The 18,504-nt window shown below is 36.0% G+C and overlaps 1 protein-coding gene across 1 annotated transcript in view; it reads left to right on the top strand.

The window, feature by feature from the left end:
• The first annotated feature begins 2,461 nt into the window (after window positions 1-2,461).
• The window catches only part of ASZ1 (ankyrin repeat, SAM and basic leucine zipper domain containing 1), a 120,555-nt gene continuing 104,512 nt past the window's right edge, over window positions 2,462-18,504 (top strand). Inside the window, exons 1-4 of the mRNA XM_036247196.1 lie at window positions 2,462-2,566; window positions 2,991-3,090; window positions 7,298-7,420; window positions 9,286-9,397. Coding sequence (XP_036103089.1) covers window positions 2,462-2,566; window positions 2,991-3,090; window positions 7,298-7,420; window positions 9,286-9,397 — 440 coding nt within the window. The remainder of the gene's footprint in view (window positions 2,567-2,990; window positions 3,091-7,297; window positions 7,421-9,285; window positions 9,398-18,504) is intronic.

Genomic DNA, 18,504 nt, shown 5'->3' with positions numbered 1-18,504 from the left:
AATGTCTAGTCACTGGGCTATATACCTAAAAGTAATACAATATTGTATGTCAACCATAATTGAAAAATAAAAATTATTAAGAAATGCAAAAAAACAACAACAACAACAACAACAAAACCACAAAACATTTCAATGTTTAATCACTCCTAAAATTAACTACAAACTCCTTACATAATGCTTACAAGGTCCTCTCATTACATATCTCTTCCTTCATAAAGCTCCAGTTTCAGGCTACCTTTCTGGTCCAAGCATGGCAAGGACAAAGTGAAACAAATGAGGTGCCTATGTGAAAAATGTAAGAACTTACAGAACCCTGAAAGTGAGTGCCTCTTACATTTTGCACCCTTGGGGCCTCACCTGCCTCACCCTAAGCCCAGACTTTTTCCTGTCTTAAGTCCTTGGTACTAGCCATCTCCTCTGCCAGGAAAGCTCTGTTCTCCCACTTTTTATGGCTGGTTCCTTCTTGTCATTCATGACTCTACTCAAGTCTAACTACCCTATCTAACACAATAACAATATTAGCCAAGATTTATTTACCCCTTACATTGATACTGGCCCTATTCCAAGCCCACTCCTTTATTTAATCATTGAAACAATTCTATATGTTGGGTCCTATAATTATCTTAATTTTACAGATAAGAAAGCTGATGCAGAAGAGGCTAAGTAAATTGACAAAGAGCACACAACTATTGGTTGTAAGTGATTTTGTCCTGGAAACAACCTAAATGGTTTGATCCCAGAAAATGAGCACTGGTTTATTTCTTTTGGGTCACCTATAATGTGCAATCGTTTTGTTTATTTACTTGCTTATTGTCTTTTTTCATTAAAATGTGAGCTCCACCCTGGCTGGTATGGTTCAGTTGGCTGGAGGGTCCTCCAGTACACCAAAAGTTTGGGGGATTTGACTCCTCGTCAGGGTACTTACTCAGGTTTTGCGTTGGATCCCTGGTTGGTGTTGTCTCCCCAAACCTAGTTGTGCTTGGCTGTGCTCAATGATAAATAACATTTATTGAATGAATACATTTAGAAAGACAGGCATGGCCTTAAAATAACCAAACTACCTAAAAGTAGTTATCTGTGAAAATCTCTTAAGTAAATAACTTCAGAATCTTACATCAAAAATTCCTTAAGAAAAAAAATTACTGCAAAACTTTCTAAGAATAGTGCATGGTTACATTCCTTTTAAATCAGTTTGAGATACATAAATGTGCACTATTCCTTGATGAATCTACTTTCTGTGGTGGCAAAGATAATCACTGTATCACCAACATGTTACACAGAGGTTAGATGCAGAAGAGACTGGGCTGCTTTCACCTGGAGCTGTTTATATTATTTACTTGCTCTCTGAAAATTGGTATAATTTCTTCTCCCCGACTATTTATTTATGTATAATCCTCACCGGAGGATATTTTTCTATTTATCTGCAGATAGAATGAGAGGAGGGAGACAGACACATCCACTAGCTGGCTGCCTCCGCAACACCCGACCAGGGCCCGACCAGGGCCAGGAGGAACTCTAACGGAGGTATCCTTGCGGGAATGGAACCATGACTCCTTGGTTCGCAGGTGGAAGTTCTAACCACTGGGACAAATCAGCCATGGCTCCCCAGCTTTTGTTTTTCAATCCTCATTTAAGGACATTTTTACATTTTTAAATTTTCAGATAGAGCTAGAGGCAAAGAGGGAGGAAGAGAGAGAAACATCCATGTGAGAGGGACACAACCACTGGTTGCCACCGGAAGGACCCCAACCAGGGCAGGACCAACCACAACCAGGTACCTGCCCTCAGCAGGAACCTAACCAGGGACTCTCTGATCCACAGGCCTATGCTTTAACCACTGAGCAACTTGCCAGGGCTCCCCAGCTCTTTTGATCTACTCCTATTCCCTTTTTGACCAAATTTTCCATTTTGTGCATTTACACTATCTAGGTGGGAAAGTGCTTTGATGCTCTTTAGTTTTGGAATCTACAAGAAGATCTCAGATCACATTAAATTTAAAGGAAGAATTCTCCAAGCTCCTTCGTGAGCTCCCATTTGTCTGATGGCTTCTTGAATGCATAGGGTGGTGGTCTTTAGGGATGTATTCTGGCCAACAGCAGCCCCTCTCCCAGGGTTTGCATGTTTGGCAGTGGATTTGGTGAAGTGAGGGGAGACGGTTCAAGGGGATGGGGGTAAAAGCTTAGTCTTACTTGGTATAGAAATCCCAATTCAGCTCCTGCTACAAGTGGGGCGACCCTTAAACAGAAAGAACGTCATCAAACAAGTACACTGACAGCCATATCTCAGCCTGGGGCTGCCGGTGGGGATGAGAGGCGCAGCGTGACACCACTCACCTGCGCCTGCGGGCCCAAGGCCCCAGCTAGCACGCACGACGCGCCTTCCCGCGCAGCCCCTGTGCGCAGGCGCCGTCGCAGGGGAGGGGCGCGCGCGGATCTGTGCGGGTAGGGACGGGCCGGCGGGCATGGCGGCCGGCATGTTGCGCGGCCTGGCAGTGGCCGGTGGAGGCGAGAGTAGCGAGAGTGAGGATGACGGCTGGGAGATTGGGTATCTCGATCGGGCATCTCAGGTAGAAGATGAGGCCTTTTCTTCACCGCGCCTAGAGCTGCCTCCCCTGGCCCTCCAAGACCCGGCCTCTTGAAACTTGTTACTTCCTCACCTGTTTCCCTAACTTGTTTTTCCAGTGGAAATACAGGATTTTGGAGTTGAAACCAACCTGCAAAGTTTTCGTCTTCTTTCCTTACTGTGCTTTTCATCGACTGCATTTCTTTAGGTTGTCGATGTACCAGCGCTTCACTTGGGTTTGCATCCGCCATTACCTGTTTGTTCCTCTTTAAAAATAACTTTAGACGTGAATTCTTTACAAACTTTGTGTTGCCCAACACCCACCACCCACGCGGCCAAAAAATTTTGCATAAAACCGAACATTGTTTCCTGCTGCAGTGCAAAGGAGACTATGTATAACTATTTTTTTAAACTTTCTGCTTTTTTAGAAATTAAAAGGACCGTTACCCACAGAAGAAAAGCACGAAACATTTAAGAAAGCGTTGACCACAGGAGATATCTCATTGGTCCAAGAGCTCCTAAATTCTGGTGAGAAATAAGGGATAGTTTTAACCCAACACAGTCGTCAGAGTTCACAACTGTTTCTTATTTTAAAAGGTTTGAATTGCTTTTCTAATAGAATCACAGTGAGTGCTAATATATCAAGTGTCCTACATATTTTTCTTCACTCTGAGTTCTTTGCCTTTTCTTCCTCTAATTTGGAATGCCACCCTGTTACCTTCCATTAGTTCTTTCACTTTCCTCAAGAGGCTTATTCTGACTCATCCTACCCCACTATAATATTCTTTCTTATTTTTCTCAGTATTTCATTGATATTTTATTATGTTTCTCAAGAATTGATTCTGGTTATGTACACATCAGTTATGTTCTTCCCCTGTGCTGGATGTGTGTATAAAATGAGGCCTGAGGTAAGAATCAGACTATCTGGGTAGCAGTTCCAGCTTTATTGCCTAGTCAGTGTGGTTCCCTAGAAAAGTTATTTAAACTTCCAGAGCATCAATTTTTTTATGTAAAGTATAATTCTGGCCTGGGTCCCACAACATTTTTTTCTGTGCATCAAATCAAATATTATATTATTTAAAAAAATTATCTTGACATAGAAATGTGAGTTGTTGATAATAGTGATTGAAATTATCCAGATGAATACAATTGTTTACCATAGTGGGTGGGGAAGGTGGAGGGATTGAAGAGAAAAGAAAAAGAAAAGTGAGAACTAATGAATGTGGACAACAATGTGGTGATTTTGGGGGCGGGGCAGGGAGAACAAAGCATAGAGGGGATAAATGGTGATGGAAAAATAAAATAAAATAAATAATAAAAAGAATACAACATTCACACACAAAGTAGTTAAATGATATCTTCTATTGAAAAAAATGTTTGTCTTCTATGCTAGAGATGCTTCATGGTTTAGTGGAAAGTAAATCATTTTGGAAACAGTACAGTTCTGGGTTTGAGTACTAGTCCTGCCATGGATGGTTTTGTAATCTTGACCAAGTTACCAAACCTTCCTAAGCTTCAATTTTCCCCCTTTTTGAATGGGGATGCATTGTATCAAAGGTATTTGGGGTTGGGTAAAATGAGAGAATACATGAATACAGTTCTTAGAACATAATAGACATTATGTAAATATTGTCCATTACAACAAAAGAAGTTTGTGAACAATGGAACTTGAGTTGTAATTGAAGAATGAAATTGGATAAAATGTGAATAATTAAATAAGTTCTAATACCTAATATAAACACATGCAGGAATGTGCATGGTGTTGGATATGATGGAATAGGCAGAAATTTTTTTTAGAAAAGGAAGTTTGCCTTAGGAGTAGAGGGACTAGGTGCAATGAAGTGATGGAGGCTCCTGAAGGATGAGGACTTGAAAAGAGCCTACTATTAAAGTAGGAATTAGTCACCTTTTAAAATAGTTTAATTACAGCCCTGGCCAGTTTGGCTCAGCGGTTAGATTGTCGGTCAGCAGAACAGAGTCCCGGGTTTGGTTCCAGCTAAGGGCACGTACCTCGGTTGCAGTTTGTCCCCAGCCCTGGTTGGGGTTGTGTGGGTAGCAACCACTTGATGTGTCCCCCTCACATTGATGTTTCTCTTTCTCTCTCTTCCTCCCTCTCTCCTTCCCGCTCTATCTGAACATAAAAATGCAAAAATGTCCTCGGGTGAGGATAAAAGAAAAATAGTTTAATTACAAAAAATTGTATGATTTAGTTAAAACAGCCAATAATAATATGTAGTTCTAAATAGAAAGATACCTTCACTTCTGAAGCCTCATTTTCATAGGTAATTCCTGTTTTAGTGTTTCCTTCCAGATGTTATTACTTAACACTTCTTAAACTATTTTTAATTTTTTGCCTTTCAAAGTCATTCTTGTCTTTAATACATATTTCTGCACCAGTTTAAAAGTTTAATAAGAAATGAAAGCTTCCTTTGAGTCAGCCACTTTTAACAGTTCAGAGATGTCTCAGTTATTGTTATTCTTCTGTGTACTATTTTCAGTTCTCTTTAAATTATCAAATATTTTAGACCTGCAGAAAAGTACGGAGATATCTCTCCTTACCTCTCAAGATTACCACTTCGCCATAGTTGGTATTTATCTTTCCTACGTAAATCTTTAGACTTTTATTCTACACGTATATATTCCCAAACAATATAGTGTTATTTGAATATTTTTGAGTTACATAAATATGTTGTGTCAGTCTTCTTAAACTTACTGGTTTTACACTATGCCTAGAGTGTAATAGATGCTTTCTTGAATATTAGAGGTGATTATTAAGAATTTTTATACTAATATGCCACATTTGCTTATCTTTTTCTTCACATTGTTTCCTTTTTATCTGTGCAGTCATGGTTTGATCAGTAATGTCAATAAGGAAACAATAATGAGAAAAAGTAATTTTTTCTCTGATCTTATTTATATGCCTTCAGTTGTAGCTGTTTAAAGAGGGAAATTTGTTAGAGAAGACAGAAGCCAACAGTGTGTTTGTGTGTGTGTGTGTGTATGTTTGTGTGTGTATATATATATATACACATACTAAAAAAGTTTCATCTTGTTTTCTCTTAGTAATTATCATGCACCTTATATCAGTTAAAGTTAGACAGTCAGGCATAATCTCTCAGCAACTTAGTGTAGATATGATCTTCATCTTTGTGGATGGAACCCTTTATAGCCAGAGACTATAAAAGTGTAAATTCAAAGGTGTTAGAGGCAGACCTATATTCAGTGGTTTTCATATACAGGTTTTCCTTCTTTGAAAGAGAAATAGTTCTATTATCTTTCTTTTCTGAACATTAACAAATATTTCATATATTGAAGAGAGAGACTGCCAATTAAATCTTGATCTTTTTATAGAAAAAGATTTACTTACATTGAATAGGCCATATTCACTGCCTCGTTGTATCCTTGTTCTTGTATCACATATTCTATGCTCTTCTCCAGTCCTCTATCCAAACCTAAATCAGTTCAACTTTTTTTTTTAATACTCACCCGAGGACATTTTTTGTTCAGATAGAGTGGGAGGGGGAGAGAGAGAAACTTCGATGTGAAAGGGACACATTGAGTGGCTGCCACCCGCACGACCCAACCAGGGCCGGGGACAAACTGCAACCAAGGTACGTGCCCTTAGTGGGAACCGAACCCATGTCTCTCTGGACCGCAGGCTGACACTCTAACCGCTGAGCCAAACCAGCCAGGGCTTTTTTTCTTTTTTATATGATCAAATTAATGAGTGCTGTTGGATAAAATCAGATGACTCCAAGGATTTTTACCATTAATGACTTGAGAATTTTAAGGGCAGCTGGCTCAGCTGGCTCTCGTTTTTTCTAAACAGTTATCTATCCTTTACTGTCCTATTCTGGATAGTGGCTTTAAAACTTCATCCTACTCCTCAGGCTTGATATCTCATCTATGCTTCTGCTTATTCCAACACATTGCTTATCATTCATTTGTCCAAAGCAGAACCAGATGGTCATTTAGACTTATTATTTTCTATCACTTCTCTACAAAGTAATTTTAAATTCTGATGACCCTGCCTTTGAAATGTTCTTTTATATTCCGTTCTCTTTCTCCCTACTGCCCTTGCTGTGACTTTTACATAGGCTTCTAGTCTCATAACTGGTCTCCCTGTCTCCTGTTCCACTCTCAACAGTGGTACCTTTGTTGTCTTTATAATACAGATATAATGGTGTCAATTCTTGGATCACAAAGTGCAGTCAACATTTCTTAATAGAGCTTTCACAATCTAACCGTAACCTATCTTTGTAGCCTCATGTTTGGTCAGTCACCCATGGATAAATTTTGTGTTAGAAAGGAGGTTAAGAGAATCTTAAGAATATACATGATGTTCACTACCATAGAAATGTATAATATTCTAATTAAAAATGCATTTTACCTATGTGAAACCTTTTCCAACTCCCCTAGAGAGAAAATGGTAGCATGTAAAACCTTTTGTAACGTAGAAACTTTATATAATACATGATAAAACATTTGTCAGATTAGGTCTCTTAGAACCTAGATAGTGCCTACAGTGAAAATGTAATTACCTAATGTTAAAAAGTCTAGATATAACCATTTTCTGTTTTGCTGAAGACATTATTACCAAGAAATTCCTTCCTATTATAAAGTATACATGGTGACATCACATGCCCAGTACTTTAAGCATATTAAGGTGACAGTGTATTTTATTTGGTATGTTGGTGGTTGTAGAGTTTTTAGAAGCTTGTTTTTATTTTGACAGGCATTAGTGTAGATTCCAGCTTTCAGTATGGATGGACTCCCCTTATGTATGCTGCTAGCGTTTCTAATGTAGAGCTGGTTCGGGTCCTTTTGGACAGAGGTGCTAATGCAAGCTTTGAGAAGGGTAAGATGTTTTGAATATTTAACAGGTGAAAATTTACTTTGTATATTTCTCTGTTTAGAAGCCTCATTATATTGTGTTTAGGGGTGGTGATATACATTTCCATGCTCTGTTTTTATATATTCACTTTAAAGTAAATCTTTGTCCTTGAAAAAAAAAAAAATAAGGGTAAAGGTGGTGTAACTGATTATCTTAACTGTGCTTTCCTTGATTCCCAAGCAGCTATTATGCAAAGTGAAAAAAATTAAAGCAGCTTTAAAAAACACTCATTTTCTAGTTATATTAAGTGACTAACATACAAAAATCAAATTAGAAATTTTGAAAAAGCACTCTTTCCAAAGAGGTAGATTCCATTTATATTCTTTTTATAAATGTTATATATCTTTTATGATATATATAAAAATGATATATATAAGTGTTATATATCTTTACCTTCTGTGCTAAAGAGTTTGGGTTATTTTTATACAGGAAAAATGCCTTGAAAGAAAACATCAAAATGCTGATAATTATGTGGAAAATTACTTGAAAATCAGTCCTTAGAATTTAAAACTTAATTCTGAATTAAAGTTGTTTCAAAAATACTTTATTAAATCCACATTTTTTTATCATTTTTATTAAATAATTTCTACTCAGTACTTCTTTGAGTGCTTTTGAAAAAAAGAGTATATGTACAAGTCTAGTTTAATTATTATATTGAATTACTAATTACTTGTTTTTAACATATTTCAAATGGGCAATTAAATTCATTTCATAATTCAGGTATAGGTTTTATTTTAGAATTAATTTTCACATAAAGTTTGTATTTACATTAGATATTTGTAAAACCATTTATATTTTTTCTCATTTATATATTTTATATAAATTCTTATCTTGACACTTTTATGTTTAATAAGCTGCTGTGATGTTTTTCTTTTTTATTGCATAATTTTAAAATATCACCCAATGTAAACTAAATTTAGGAATGAAATTTTTGAAAGTGCATAAAATATTCTGCTAAAAAAATAATTGTTTTCTTTTTTTGCCTTTTGTAATCAGAAGAATACCTTAACAGTTAGAAAGCATTTTATATTTCTCATAGGATGTTCATATAAATTCCTTTATGTAGTCAACAACAACCTCATCTTTAGGTCAAGAGGGCAGATACTAGCTTCCTACCTACAATTTAGATCTACTGAGGTATTAAATAATCACTGTAGTCACAGTGAATTAGTGACAGAACTGGGACTGGAATCTATATCTTTATACTTGGGCAGTATTGAACCACTAATGTAAACCATGACTTCCAGGACCCATTTTGAATTTCTCAATTTTAAGATGTGTTTTTGTTTTATTAATCTCTGGTGCCATGGGACCCAAGGGAAGAAGAGTTTTAGTAAATAAGGTGAGCTTATTTACTAAAAGGATTGAGAAGATCATTTTCAGTAGGATATTTTGGGCATAAGCCAGATTTCAGTGAGTTGTCAAATGAATGAAGAGTAAAGAAGTGAAAATCAGAGAATAGCAATCATTGTTTTTCAACCATGATTTCAGCAAAGCAAATTTTAATCAACCAAAGAGTGTTCAACTCTGGACAGTGTCTCTACACTGAATCCATGCTCCTCCATACTTTCCTATTCTCTTGAAGAACTAGGAATAGAGAAAGGAAATTAAGAAATGGATTATAGATATAATTTAGAGATTAAGGCAGTTCATCCCCAATCTCATTTTTTTATGAAGGAAGACATAAAGTTATCTGCTAAGAGGAAGAGACTTGGAAATAATTGTAGAATTTTAAGAGTGCAGTACTTTTATTATCTTTTGAATGGTGAAAGAAGTCAGATATACTTACTGATGTTGGGGGCTGGTTCTTATTTTTCTATTCACTATAGATAAGCAAACTATTTTGATAACTGCATGTTCTGCTCGTGGCTCAGAGGAACAGATTTTGAAGTGTGTAGAGCTACTACTTTCAAGAAATGCTGATCCAAATGTTGCTTGTAGGTAAGAACCTTAGTTTCTGTTCAGACATAATGGATACTTTTATTTGATTTTTAGTGTATGTGACAATGCTCCAGCCAACTGAGCCACTCATCCATGGCTGATAGAATGATTAGTTTAAAAATCATAAACAAGTGTGTATTTACTTGGTCCTATAGTTGATGAATGAAAATAAGTTGTAAGGTCCTGGCTTCAACTTTACAAGATTATCAATGGAAGGGCATATCATGAAGGTCATCTTTTAGTTTTGAATTTTTAGAACAGTCTAAGAACAGTCCTAAGAATTTGAAATGAAAAGGAAAGGAGGTCATTAAACTGTATTATTTTCTGTGAATCATACTCAAAAGAATATAATTGAACTATAATAGTAAGCCTCTTAACTTAGTGTTCTCTTTAACACTTAAATCCACTAAACAATTTTATACAAATGCTAAGATATATCCAAAATAATACATCTAAATGTTTTCATTTTCCTAAGACTTTTCAGTTAATTATGTTTATCATATATGTAACTGCCTAGATGCATAGAAAACAAAGAGCAAAATGTATGTTGTATATCTTAAATAGTCAGTAACTTTTTTTCTGTTTATAAATCTTTATTGTTGAAAGTATTACAAATGTTTCTCCTTTTTATCCCTATTGACCCCTTCTCTTCCTTCCCACACCCCTTCTACCTTCCCCACACTATTGTCTGTATCCATTGGTTATGTATATATACATATAAATTCTTTGGTTTATTTCTTCCTGTCCCCTTCCACCCCGCTTCATTCTGAGGTTTGTCATTCTGTTCCCTACTTAACATGTCTCTGGATCTATTTTGATCATCAGCTTATTTTGTTCATTATATTCCATAAATAAGTGAGATCATGTGGTACTTATCTTTCTCTGATTTGCTTATTTTGCTTAACATAATGCTCTCCAGGTCTCCATGCCATCTTAAGAGGTAAGAGACCTTTCTTCCTTACAGATGCATAGTATTACATTGTATGAATGTACCACAGATTTTTTATCCACTCATCTACTAATGGACACTTGAACTGTTTCCAGATCTTAGCTATTATAAATAGTGCTGCTATGAACATAGGGGTGCATACATTCTTTATGATCGGTGTTTCAGGCTTCTTATGATATAGTCCTAGAATTGGGATCACTGGGTCAAATGCAATTCAATTTTTAATTTTTTGAGGAAGCACAATATTGTTTTCCATAGTGGCTGCACCAGTCTGCATTCCCACCAGCAGTATACTACAGTACCCTTTTCTCCACATCCTCCTCAACACTTGTTGTTTGATGATTTGTTGGTGGCAGCCATTCTAGCAGCTGTGAGGTGATACCTCATAGTCATTTCATTTGTATCTCTCTGATGATTAGTGATGTTGAGCATTTTTCATATGTCTCTTGGGCATTTGTATGTCCTGTTTGGAGAGGTGTCTATTCAGGTCCTGTACCCATTTTTTAATTGGATTTTTGTCTTTCTTTTGTTGAGTTGTATGAGTACTTTATATATTTTGGATATTAACCCCTTATCCAGTGTACCATTGGCAAATATGTTCTCCCAAAGAGTGGGTACCTTTTCATTTTTATACTGTTTTTTTTTCTGTGCAGAAGCTTTTAAGTTTGATGTAGTCCCTTTTATTTATTTTTTTCCTTTGTTTCTCTTGCCCTAGAAGATGTATGGGTGAAAATTCTGCTATGTGAGATATCTAAGATTTTGCTGCCTATGTTTTCTTCTAAGATTTTTATGATTTCATAACTTACATTTAAATCTTTTATCCATTTTGAGTTGATTAGTCTGTATGGTGTAAGTTGGTGGTCTGGTTTCAATTATTTTTCATATATGTGTGCAATTTTCCCAACACCATTTATTGAAGATACTGTCTTTACTCCACTGTATGCTCTTGGATCCTTTGTCAAATTTTTTTAAAATTTTTTCATTAATTTATTTTTGTTACAGATGTTTCTCCCCTTTTTTTCCTATTGACACCCTCCTCCCCATCCCATCCACCCCATACCTGGCTTTGTTGTCCCTGGCCATTGGTCATGCATACATGCACATAAGTTCTGTGGTTTATCTCTTCCCTCCCCCCACCGCCCCCTCTTCTGAGAGTTATCAGTCTGTAGCCTACATCCACATCTCTGGGCCTACCCAATTCCTCAGACTATTGTGTTCATTATATTCCACTAATAAGTGAGATCATGTGGTATTTGTCTTTTTCTGTTTGGCTTGTTTGGCTTAGGATAATACTTTCCAGGTCCCTCCATGTCATCTCAAAGGATAAGAGATCTTTCTTACAGCTGCATAGTACTCCATTGTGTATATATACCACTGATTTTTTTATCCATTCGTCTAATGATGGACACTTGGGCTGTTTCCAGATCTTAGCTATTGTAAATAGTGCTGCTATGAACATGGGAGTACATATATTCTTTCTGGTTGGTGTTTCAGGCTTCTTAGGGTATATTCCTCGAAGTGGGATCACTGGGTCAAATGGAAGTTCAGTTTTTAATTTTTTGAGGTAACACTATATTGTTTTCCATAGTGGCTGCACCAGTCTGCATTTCCACCAGCAGTGCACTAGAGTCCCTTTTTCTCCACACCCTTGCCAACACTTGTGGTTTGATGATTTGTTGATGGTGGCCATTCTGACATGTGTGAGGTGCTACCTCATTGTTTAAATTTACATCTCTCTTGTATTTTTCTTTTAATCATCACCCTAGGATCTGATTTTCATTGATTCTAGGGAGAGGAAGGGAGAGCGCGAGAGAGAGAGAAAGAGAGAGAAACATCGATGTAAGAGAGAAACATCGATCCATTGCCTTCCATATGTTCCCCGACTGGGGATTGAACCCACAGCCTACATATTTGTTCTGACTGGTGAAGAAATCTTCAGCTCTTGGGTGCATGGGATGATGCTCTTACCAACTGAGGCACACTGGCCAGGGTGATTATTTTTGTGTGTGTTAATTGTGTATTTCATAAATTTTAGATATCAACCCCTTATCAGATGTATGGTTGATGAATATCTTCTTCCATTCAGTAGGCTCTCTTGGCTGTCTTTTCTTTTTGTTGATGGTTTCCTTTGCTGTGCAAAAACTTTTTTGTTTGATAGGCTCTTATGTTTCTTTTTTCTTTGGTTTCCAGGGAGATATATCAGAAAAAATATTGCTGAGGGAAAAGTTAGAGATTTTATAATTTATGTTTTCTTCTAGGAGTTTATGGTTTTGAATTTTACATTTAAGTTTTTAATCCATTTTGAGTTTATTCTTGTATATAGTGTAAGAGTTGGTGCAGTTTCATTTTTTGGCATGTATCTGCCCATTTTTCACAGTACCATTTATTGAATAGACTATCTTTACCCCATTGTATGTTCTTGCCTCCTTTGTCAATTTTTTGTTGTTGTTGTTAATCCTCACCTGAGGATATTTTTCCATTGATTTTTATATAGATTGAAATGGAGGGAGAGAGAGAAACTTTGATTTTAAAGAGACACATGGCTTGGATGCCTCCACATGACCCCCACTGGTGCTAGGGACGAAACCTGCAACAGAGGTACATATCCTTGATTGGGAGTCTGTCTGGGGGCTGACACTCTGACCACTGAGACAGGGCTCTTTGGTCAAATAATTGACCATGTAGGTCTACATTTATTTCTGAGCTCTGTTCTGTTCCATTTATCTCTGTGTCATGCATTTTTTTTAAAGCTTTTAATTAACAGCTATAGAGACAGAAAGTAGATTAGAGTTTCATTCTGTTTTTGAATAGCCTTATAGTATAATTTGCTATCAGGTAGCATGATACCTAAATTTTGTTTTTCTTTTTCAAGAATTGTGTAGCTATTCAGGTTTTTTAGTGGTTATCTTAGGATTATTTGTTCTAGCTCTGTGATAATTGCCATTGGTATTTTGATAGACATAGCCTTGAATCCATAGATTGCTTTGGGTAGCATGGACATTTTAATGATGTTAATTCTTCCTATGTATGAGCATGGTATATACTTTTCATTTATTTGTATCTTCTTCACTTTCTGTCTTCAGAGTCTTATAATTTTTTGAGTATGGGTTGTTTACTTCCTTGGTTAAATTTATTCCTAGGTATTTTATTTTTTTAATGCAATTGTAAATGAGACTATTTTCTTAGTTTCTCTTTCTGATTATTTATTATTGGTGTATAAAAATGCAATTGATTTCTGAATATTTATTTTGTATCCTACTACTTTCCTGAATTCATTTCTCAATGTCAGTAGTTTTTTGGTGGAATTTTTAGGGTTCTCTATATACAGTATTAAGTCATCTACAAATAATTACATTTTACTTCTTTCTTTCCTATTTGGATGCCTATTACTTCTTTTTGTCTGATTGCTATGGCTAGGACTTCCAGTACTATATATAATAAGAGCAGTGAAAGTGGACATTCCTGATATTAAGGAAAGTGCTTTTAGTGTTTCCCAATTGAGTATGTTTGCTGTGGGTTTGTCGTATATGGCCTTTATTATGTTGAAGCATGATCCCTCTATTCACACTTTGCTGAGTTTTTAAAATCATAAATGGGTACTGGATTTTCAAATGATTTTTCTACATCTATTGATATGATCATGAGATTTTTATCCTTCATTTTGTTTATGTGGTGTATCTTGGTAATTGATTTGCAGATATTGTACCAACCTTGCATCCCAGGAATAAATTCCACTTGATCCTGGTGTATGATCTTTTTAATGTATTGTTGAGTTCAGTTTGATAATACTTTCCTGAGGATTTTTACAGCTATATTCATCAGGAATATTTATTTATTTATTTAGATTTCATATATATGTGAAGTATAAGTATTTGTTTTTTTCTGACTTATTTCACTTAGTATAATACCCCGAGGTACATCATTCATGATGTTGCAGAAGGCAATATTTCACTATTTTTATGACTAATATTCTATTTTATATTTGTACTTCTTTTTTAATGCATCTATCGATAGGCATTTATGTAGCTTCTTTATCTTGGTTATTGTAAATAATGATGCAATGAAAATATAGGTGCATATGTGTTTTCAAATTAGTTTTGGGATATACTCAGATAAACACCCAGAAATGGAATTTCTATGTTCTTCTTTGTTTGTTACAGTCTTTGTTTTAAAGTTTGTTTTGTCTGGTATAAGTATCACTACTTCAGCTTTGTTAGTTTCCATTTCATGAAAATTTTTTTTCCTTTACTTTTCAATCTGTGTGTGTCTTTTTATCTGAAGTGAGTCTCTTAAAGGCATCCAACATATGTAATGGCCTTGTTTTGTTAGCCATTCAGCCACCCATGTCTTTTTGATTGGGGCATTTAATCTATTTACATTTAAAGTAATTGTTGATAGCTATGTGGTTATTGCCATTTTTTTTATTCATATCCCCCCTTTAACGAATTCCTTTAACACTTCATGTAATACTGGTGTGTTGTTGATGAAATCCTTTAATTTTTTCATGTCTGGAAAGCTCTTTATCTTCGGTTTTAAATAACAGCCTTACTGGTAAGAGTAATCTTGGTTGTAGATCCTTTCTTTTCATCACGTTGAATATTTTATACCAGTCCTTTCTGGCCTGCAAAGTTTCTGTTGAGAAGTCAGCTAACAGTCTTATTGGCTCTCCATTGTTGGTAACTACAGGCTTTTGTCTTACTGTTTTTAAGATTCTCTCTGTTTTTGACCTTTGGAATTTAAATTATGTTTTGGTGTGGGCTTTTTTGAGTTCATCTTGCTTGACTCTTTGTACTTCTTGGACTTGTATGTTTATTTCCTTCATCAGTTTAGGGAAGTTTTCCATCATTATTTCTTTACATATTTTTTAATCCCTTTCTCTCTTCTTATGATACTGTGGATGTGAATGTTATCCTCCATGTTGTCCCAAAGTTTCCTCAAACTATTCTTTTTATTCTTTTTTTTTTTTTTTTTTGCTATTCCATATGGGTGTTTTTCACTACCTTGTATTCCACATTGCTAATTTGATCCTCTGTTAAATTTAATCTATTGATTCCATCTAATCTATTCATTTCAGTGATTATAGTCTTCATTTCTGACTTTTTGTTTCCTTTCTCTTTGTTCTGAGTTCATCTACTCTTTCCCTAAGTTCACTGAGCATTCATTCTTATTATCACCAGTGTTTTGAACTCTACATCTGGTAGATTGCTTGCTTCAATTTTGTTTAGTTCTTTTTCTAGAGTTCTATTCCATTCTTTCATTTGGGGCATGTTTCTTTGTCTCCTATTTCTGGATGCCTTCCTGTGATTGCTCATCTTCTAGTCTTGGTAGAGTGGCCTTATGCATAAGTGTCCTATGAAGCTCAGTGGCACGGTCTTTGTGGTCACCTGACCAGGATGCTCAGGGTGTTTCTTCTTTGTGAGTTGTGTGTGCTCTCCTTGATTGAGGTTTGCATGTTAATGGGAAGGATTGAACCTCAGGCTGATTGCTTGTGATGGTTGGCAGTTACTGCAGTTGAGCTATTGTGCCGGGGCTGACCCTATAGAGGAAGATTTGCTTTAGCGTGGCTCTGGTGTCTGCTGAGTCTACCCTTTGAGTTGTGGTTTGTGGAGGTGTTTGGATAGTGGTCTTGTGTAGTCTGAAGTGGACACTGGGTTGGTTCTGGGGCCTCTTAGGAGGGATTCTGGGGCAGGCCAGGGTCAGGACCCCTTGGTCTTGGTATGAGCTACAAAGTGATCTGAAGATAATTCCCATTTGTGCTGGGCTTGGAGGTACCTGGGAGAGGCTAAGCTGTGAACTGAGGCTAGCTGCCTCTAATGCTGGACTTGGGCTGTTTATTAAGAGGTATAATAAGACACTGAGACCAAATGCTGCTGTTTGGGAGTTGTAAACTTTTGAGCAATTTTAGGAAAGATTGGACCATGAGCCAAGACAGGCCATTTGTATAGAAAAGCCACTGGAATTTATTTGGGTGGGCCCCAAAATTGGGCCTGTTGGGTCTCGGGGAGTCATTAGGATGAGGTGAATGTTGTTAGCCAGGTTGAAGGGGATTCAAACAGATATGGCAACCACCTGTGTGTGCAGGCTGGGTTGGGAAAGGGCTTAACAAAGGAACAATTACTTTCCCCAACACTTTAGTCTGGGAGAAAGTTGCCCCTATAGCCCTTGCCCTGAAACCAGACAGTTCAGTTTCTTTACATATATCCATGGTACCTTGAACTGCTTCCCCAGTGCTGGAGCTCAGAGTGAGTGAGTCTGTCAGTAAGTGCGTGGACCCTTTAAGAGGACCATTTGGGAGTGCAGCACCCCACTGTCTCACTCTGTCACAATTTCTGCTGTTTTTCACAGCCAGAAGTTATGGTGACTTCTTTCCTGACCCTGGAATCCTAGGTTGGGGGGCCTGTTATGGGGTTGGGACCCCTTGCTTCTCAGGGGGGACCTCTGTAGATGAGATATCTCTCCTGATTTTTAACCACTATACATGGGTGTGTGACTAGCCCATTCTGCATCTCTGCTCCTCCTACCTGTCTGGTCGTGTCTTCTTATGCATATCCTTAGCATTGTCTAAATTTTTTAAAAGTTTTTTACTTACATTTCTTCTGTTAACTCTTTTTTTCCTATTCCATGTAGACTTTTTTGATCTTGTGGAAAATGGCATTGACTTAAGATTTAATGATTAGCTTTCTATATTAGTATGTAAAGATCTGTCTTGTTCTTTAATTTTTTTCTTCTTTTAAAAATTCTTTTTTATTTTCCCTCTTGTGGGACTTATGGTCAAAACATGACAAACCTGAAAAAGATTTTAAAATTAACACAAATCACACCTTATGTTTCCCTTGGATCTTGCTACTGGTAATACCTAGTACATTGTACTTTATCTACCAAATATGGGAATTTAATACTGGTGTATATATTTGGACCCTAGAATTTGATTCTGGGGTCAGGTTTTATATTTTGTTTTTAAAGGAAACATTTATTGAATGTTTCCTGTGGACTGGTTACTGTGTTAATTGTTCTTAAGTGTATTATTTATTTGTACAGAACAGAAAATTGGCCCTAAAGTATTTAAGGTAAGTCTTTGAGTGAAGCAGAGGTTTAATCTGAACAGGATCTACTGTTTCAATGCAGTTATATTCCCCCATTTTGTCTATATTTGGAATTATGTCTTTTCTAATTGTTGCAAAACACATTTGTGTTAAATTGCCTTATATCTTTGGGGTTTTTTCCCCCTAAATTATTGTAGGTAGTTGAATATTTTTATTTTAAAAGTCCACAGATTGCAAAGGGGGAAAAAGTGCTATATGATCAGAAATATATTATTACCTTAATTCAGCTTAATAATATTTAGCCTTGAAAACAAGAAGGCCTATGATCAACTTAATTGGAACTTGGCAATTGTGTCAAAGTATGGACTTATCATTCCTTTTTTTTTTTTTTATTGATAAATGTGTAACAAAAGATATTATAAATTATGAAAGTCTAAAAGGTTATATTAGATTATTAAATACATGATAAAATTTGAAACCTTCTTCAATCTTGCCTTAAATTTAGAGTTGTCATTTTTATTGTTAGACTACTAATAAGTCTTTAAGAAGTATGTATAACAAATATTTCTGTATTTATGAATTGTGTGAGTGTTTTCCCAGTTTGCTGAAACATTTTCATAAATTTTCATTACATTTAGAAGACATTTTTTTCTGGCAGAAGCGGTTGTTCTATTCAGTCATGAGATAAAGGTTTTGTAAAATGATGTGACATTTTAATGTTAATAGGTGCTTCATTACCGTTGATAAGGAAGCACATATTAACTAGGTTTTGACGTAATCATTGTGTGATCATTAACTTGTCTAATGTTATTGCCTATTTTAATAAATAGAAAATACTCTGGGGAAAATGTTGCTTTCTTTCTCAGAATATAAATTTAGTTGTAAATGTCAATGAAGCAGTTTGGTAGATTGAGGTCTAATTTTGTATTACAATATTAACTTGTTTTTTAGCTATGAGGAAATAAGTGACATATCTTTGCTGAAGTCACAAAAATATTTTCAGCAAGAGTTTTTAACAGCTTATTTAGAAAACATTACTAGAAACTATTATTTTATGACCCCCCCCCCCAGTATTTTAAAAAATAAACTGCCTGTCCATATCTTATGCTCATTGT

Source organism: Molossus molossus, unplaced genomic scaffold (assembly GCF_014108415.1).
Source record: "Molossus molossus isolate mMolMol1 unplaced genomic scaffold, mMolMol1.p scaffold_m16_p_7, whole genome shotgun sequence".
Lineage (NCBI taxonomy): Eukaryota > Metazoa > Chordata > Mammalia > Chiroptera > Molossidae > Molossus > Molossus molossus.
Note: the sequence above shows the minus strand (reverse complement) of the source record. Positions and strands in the feature narration are given on the sequence as shown.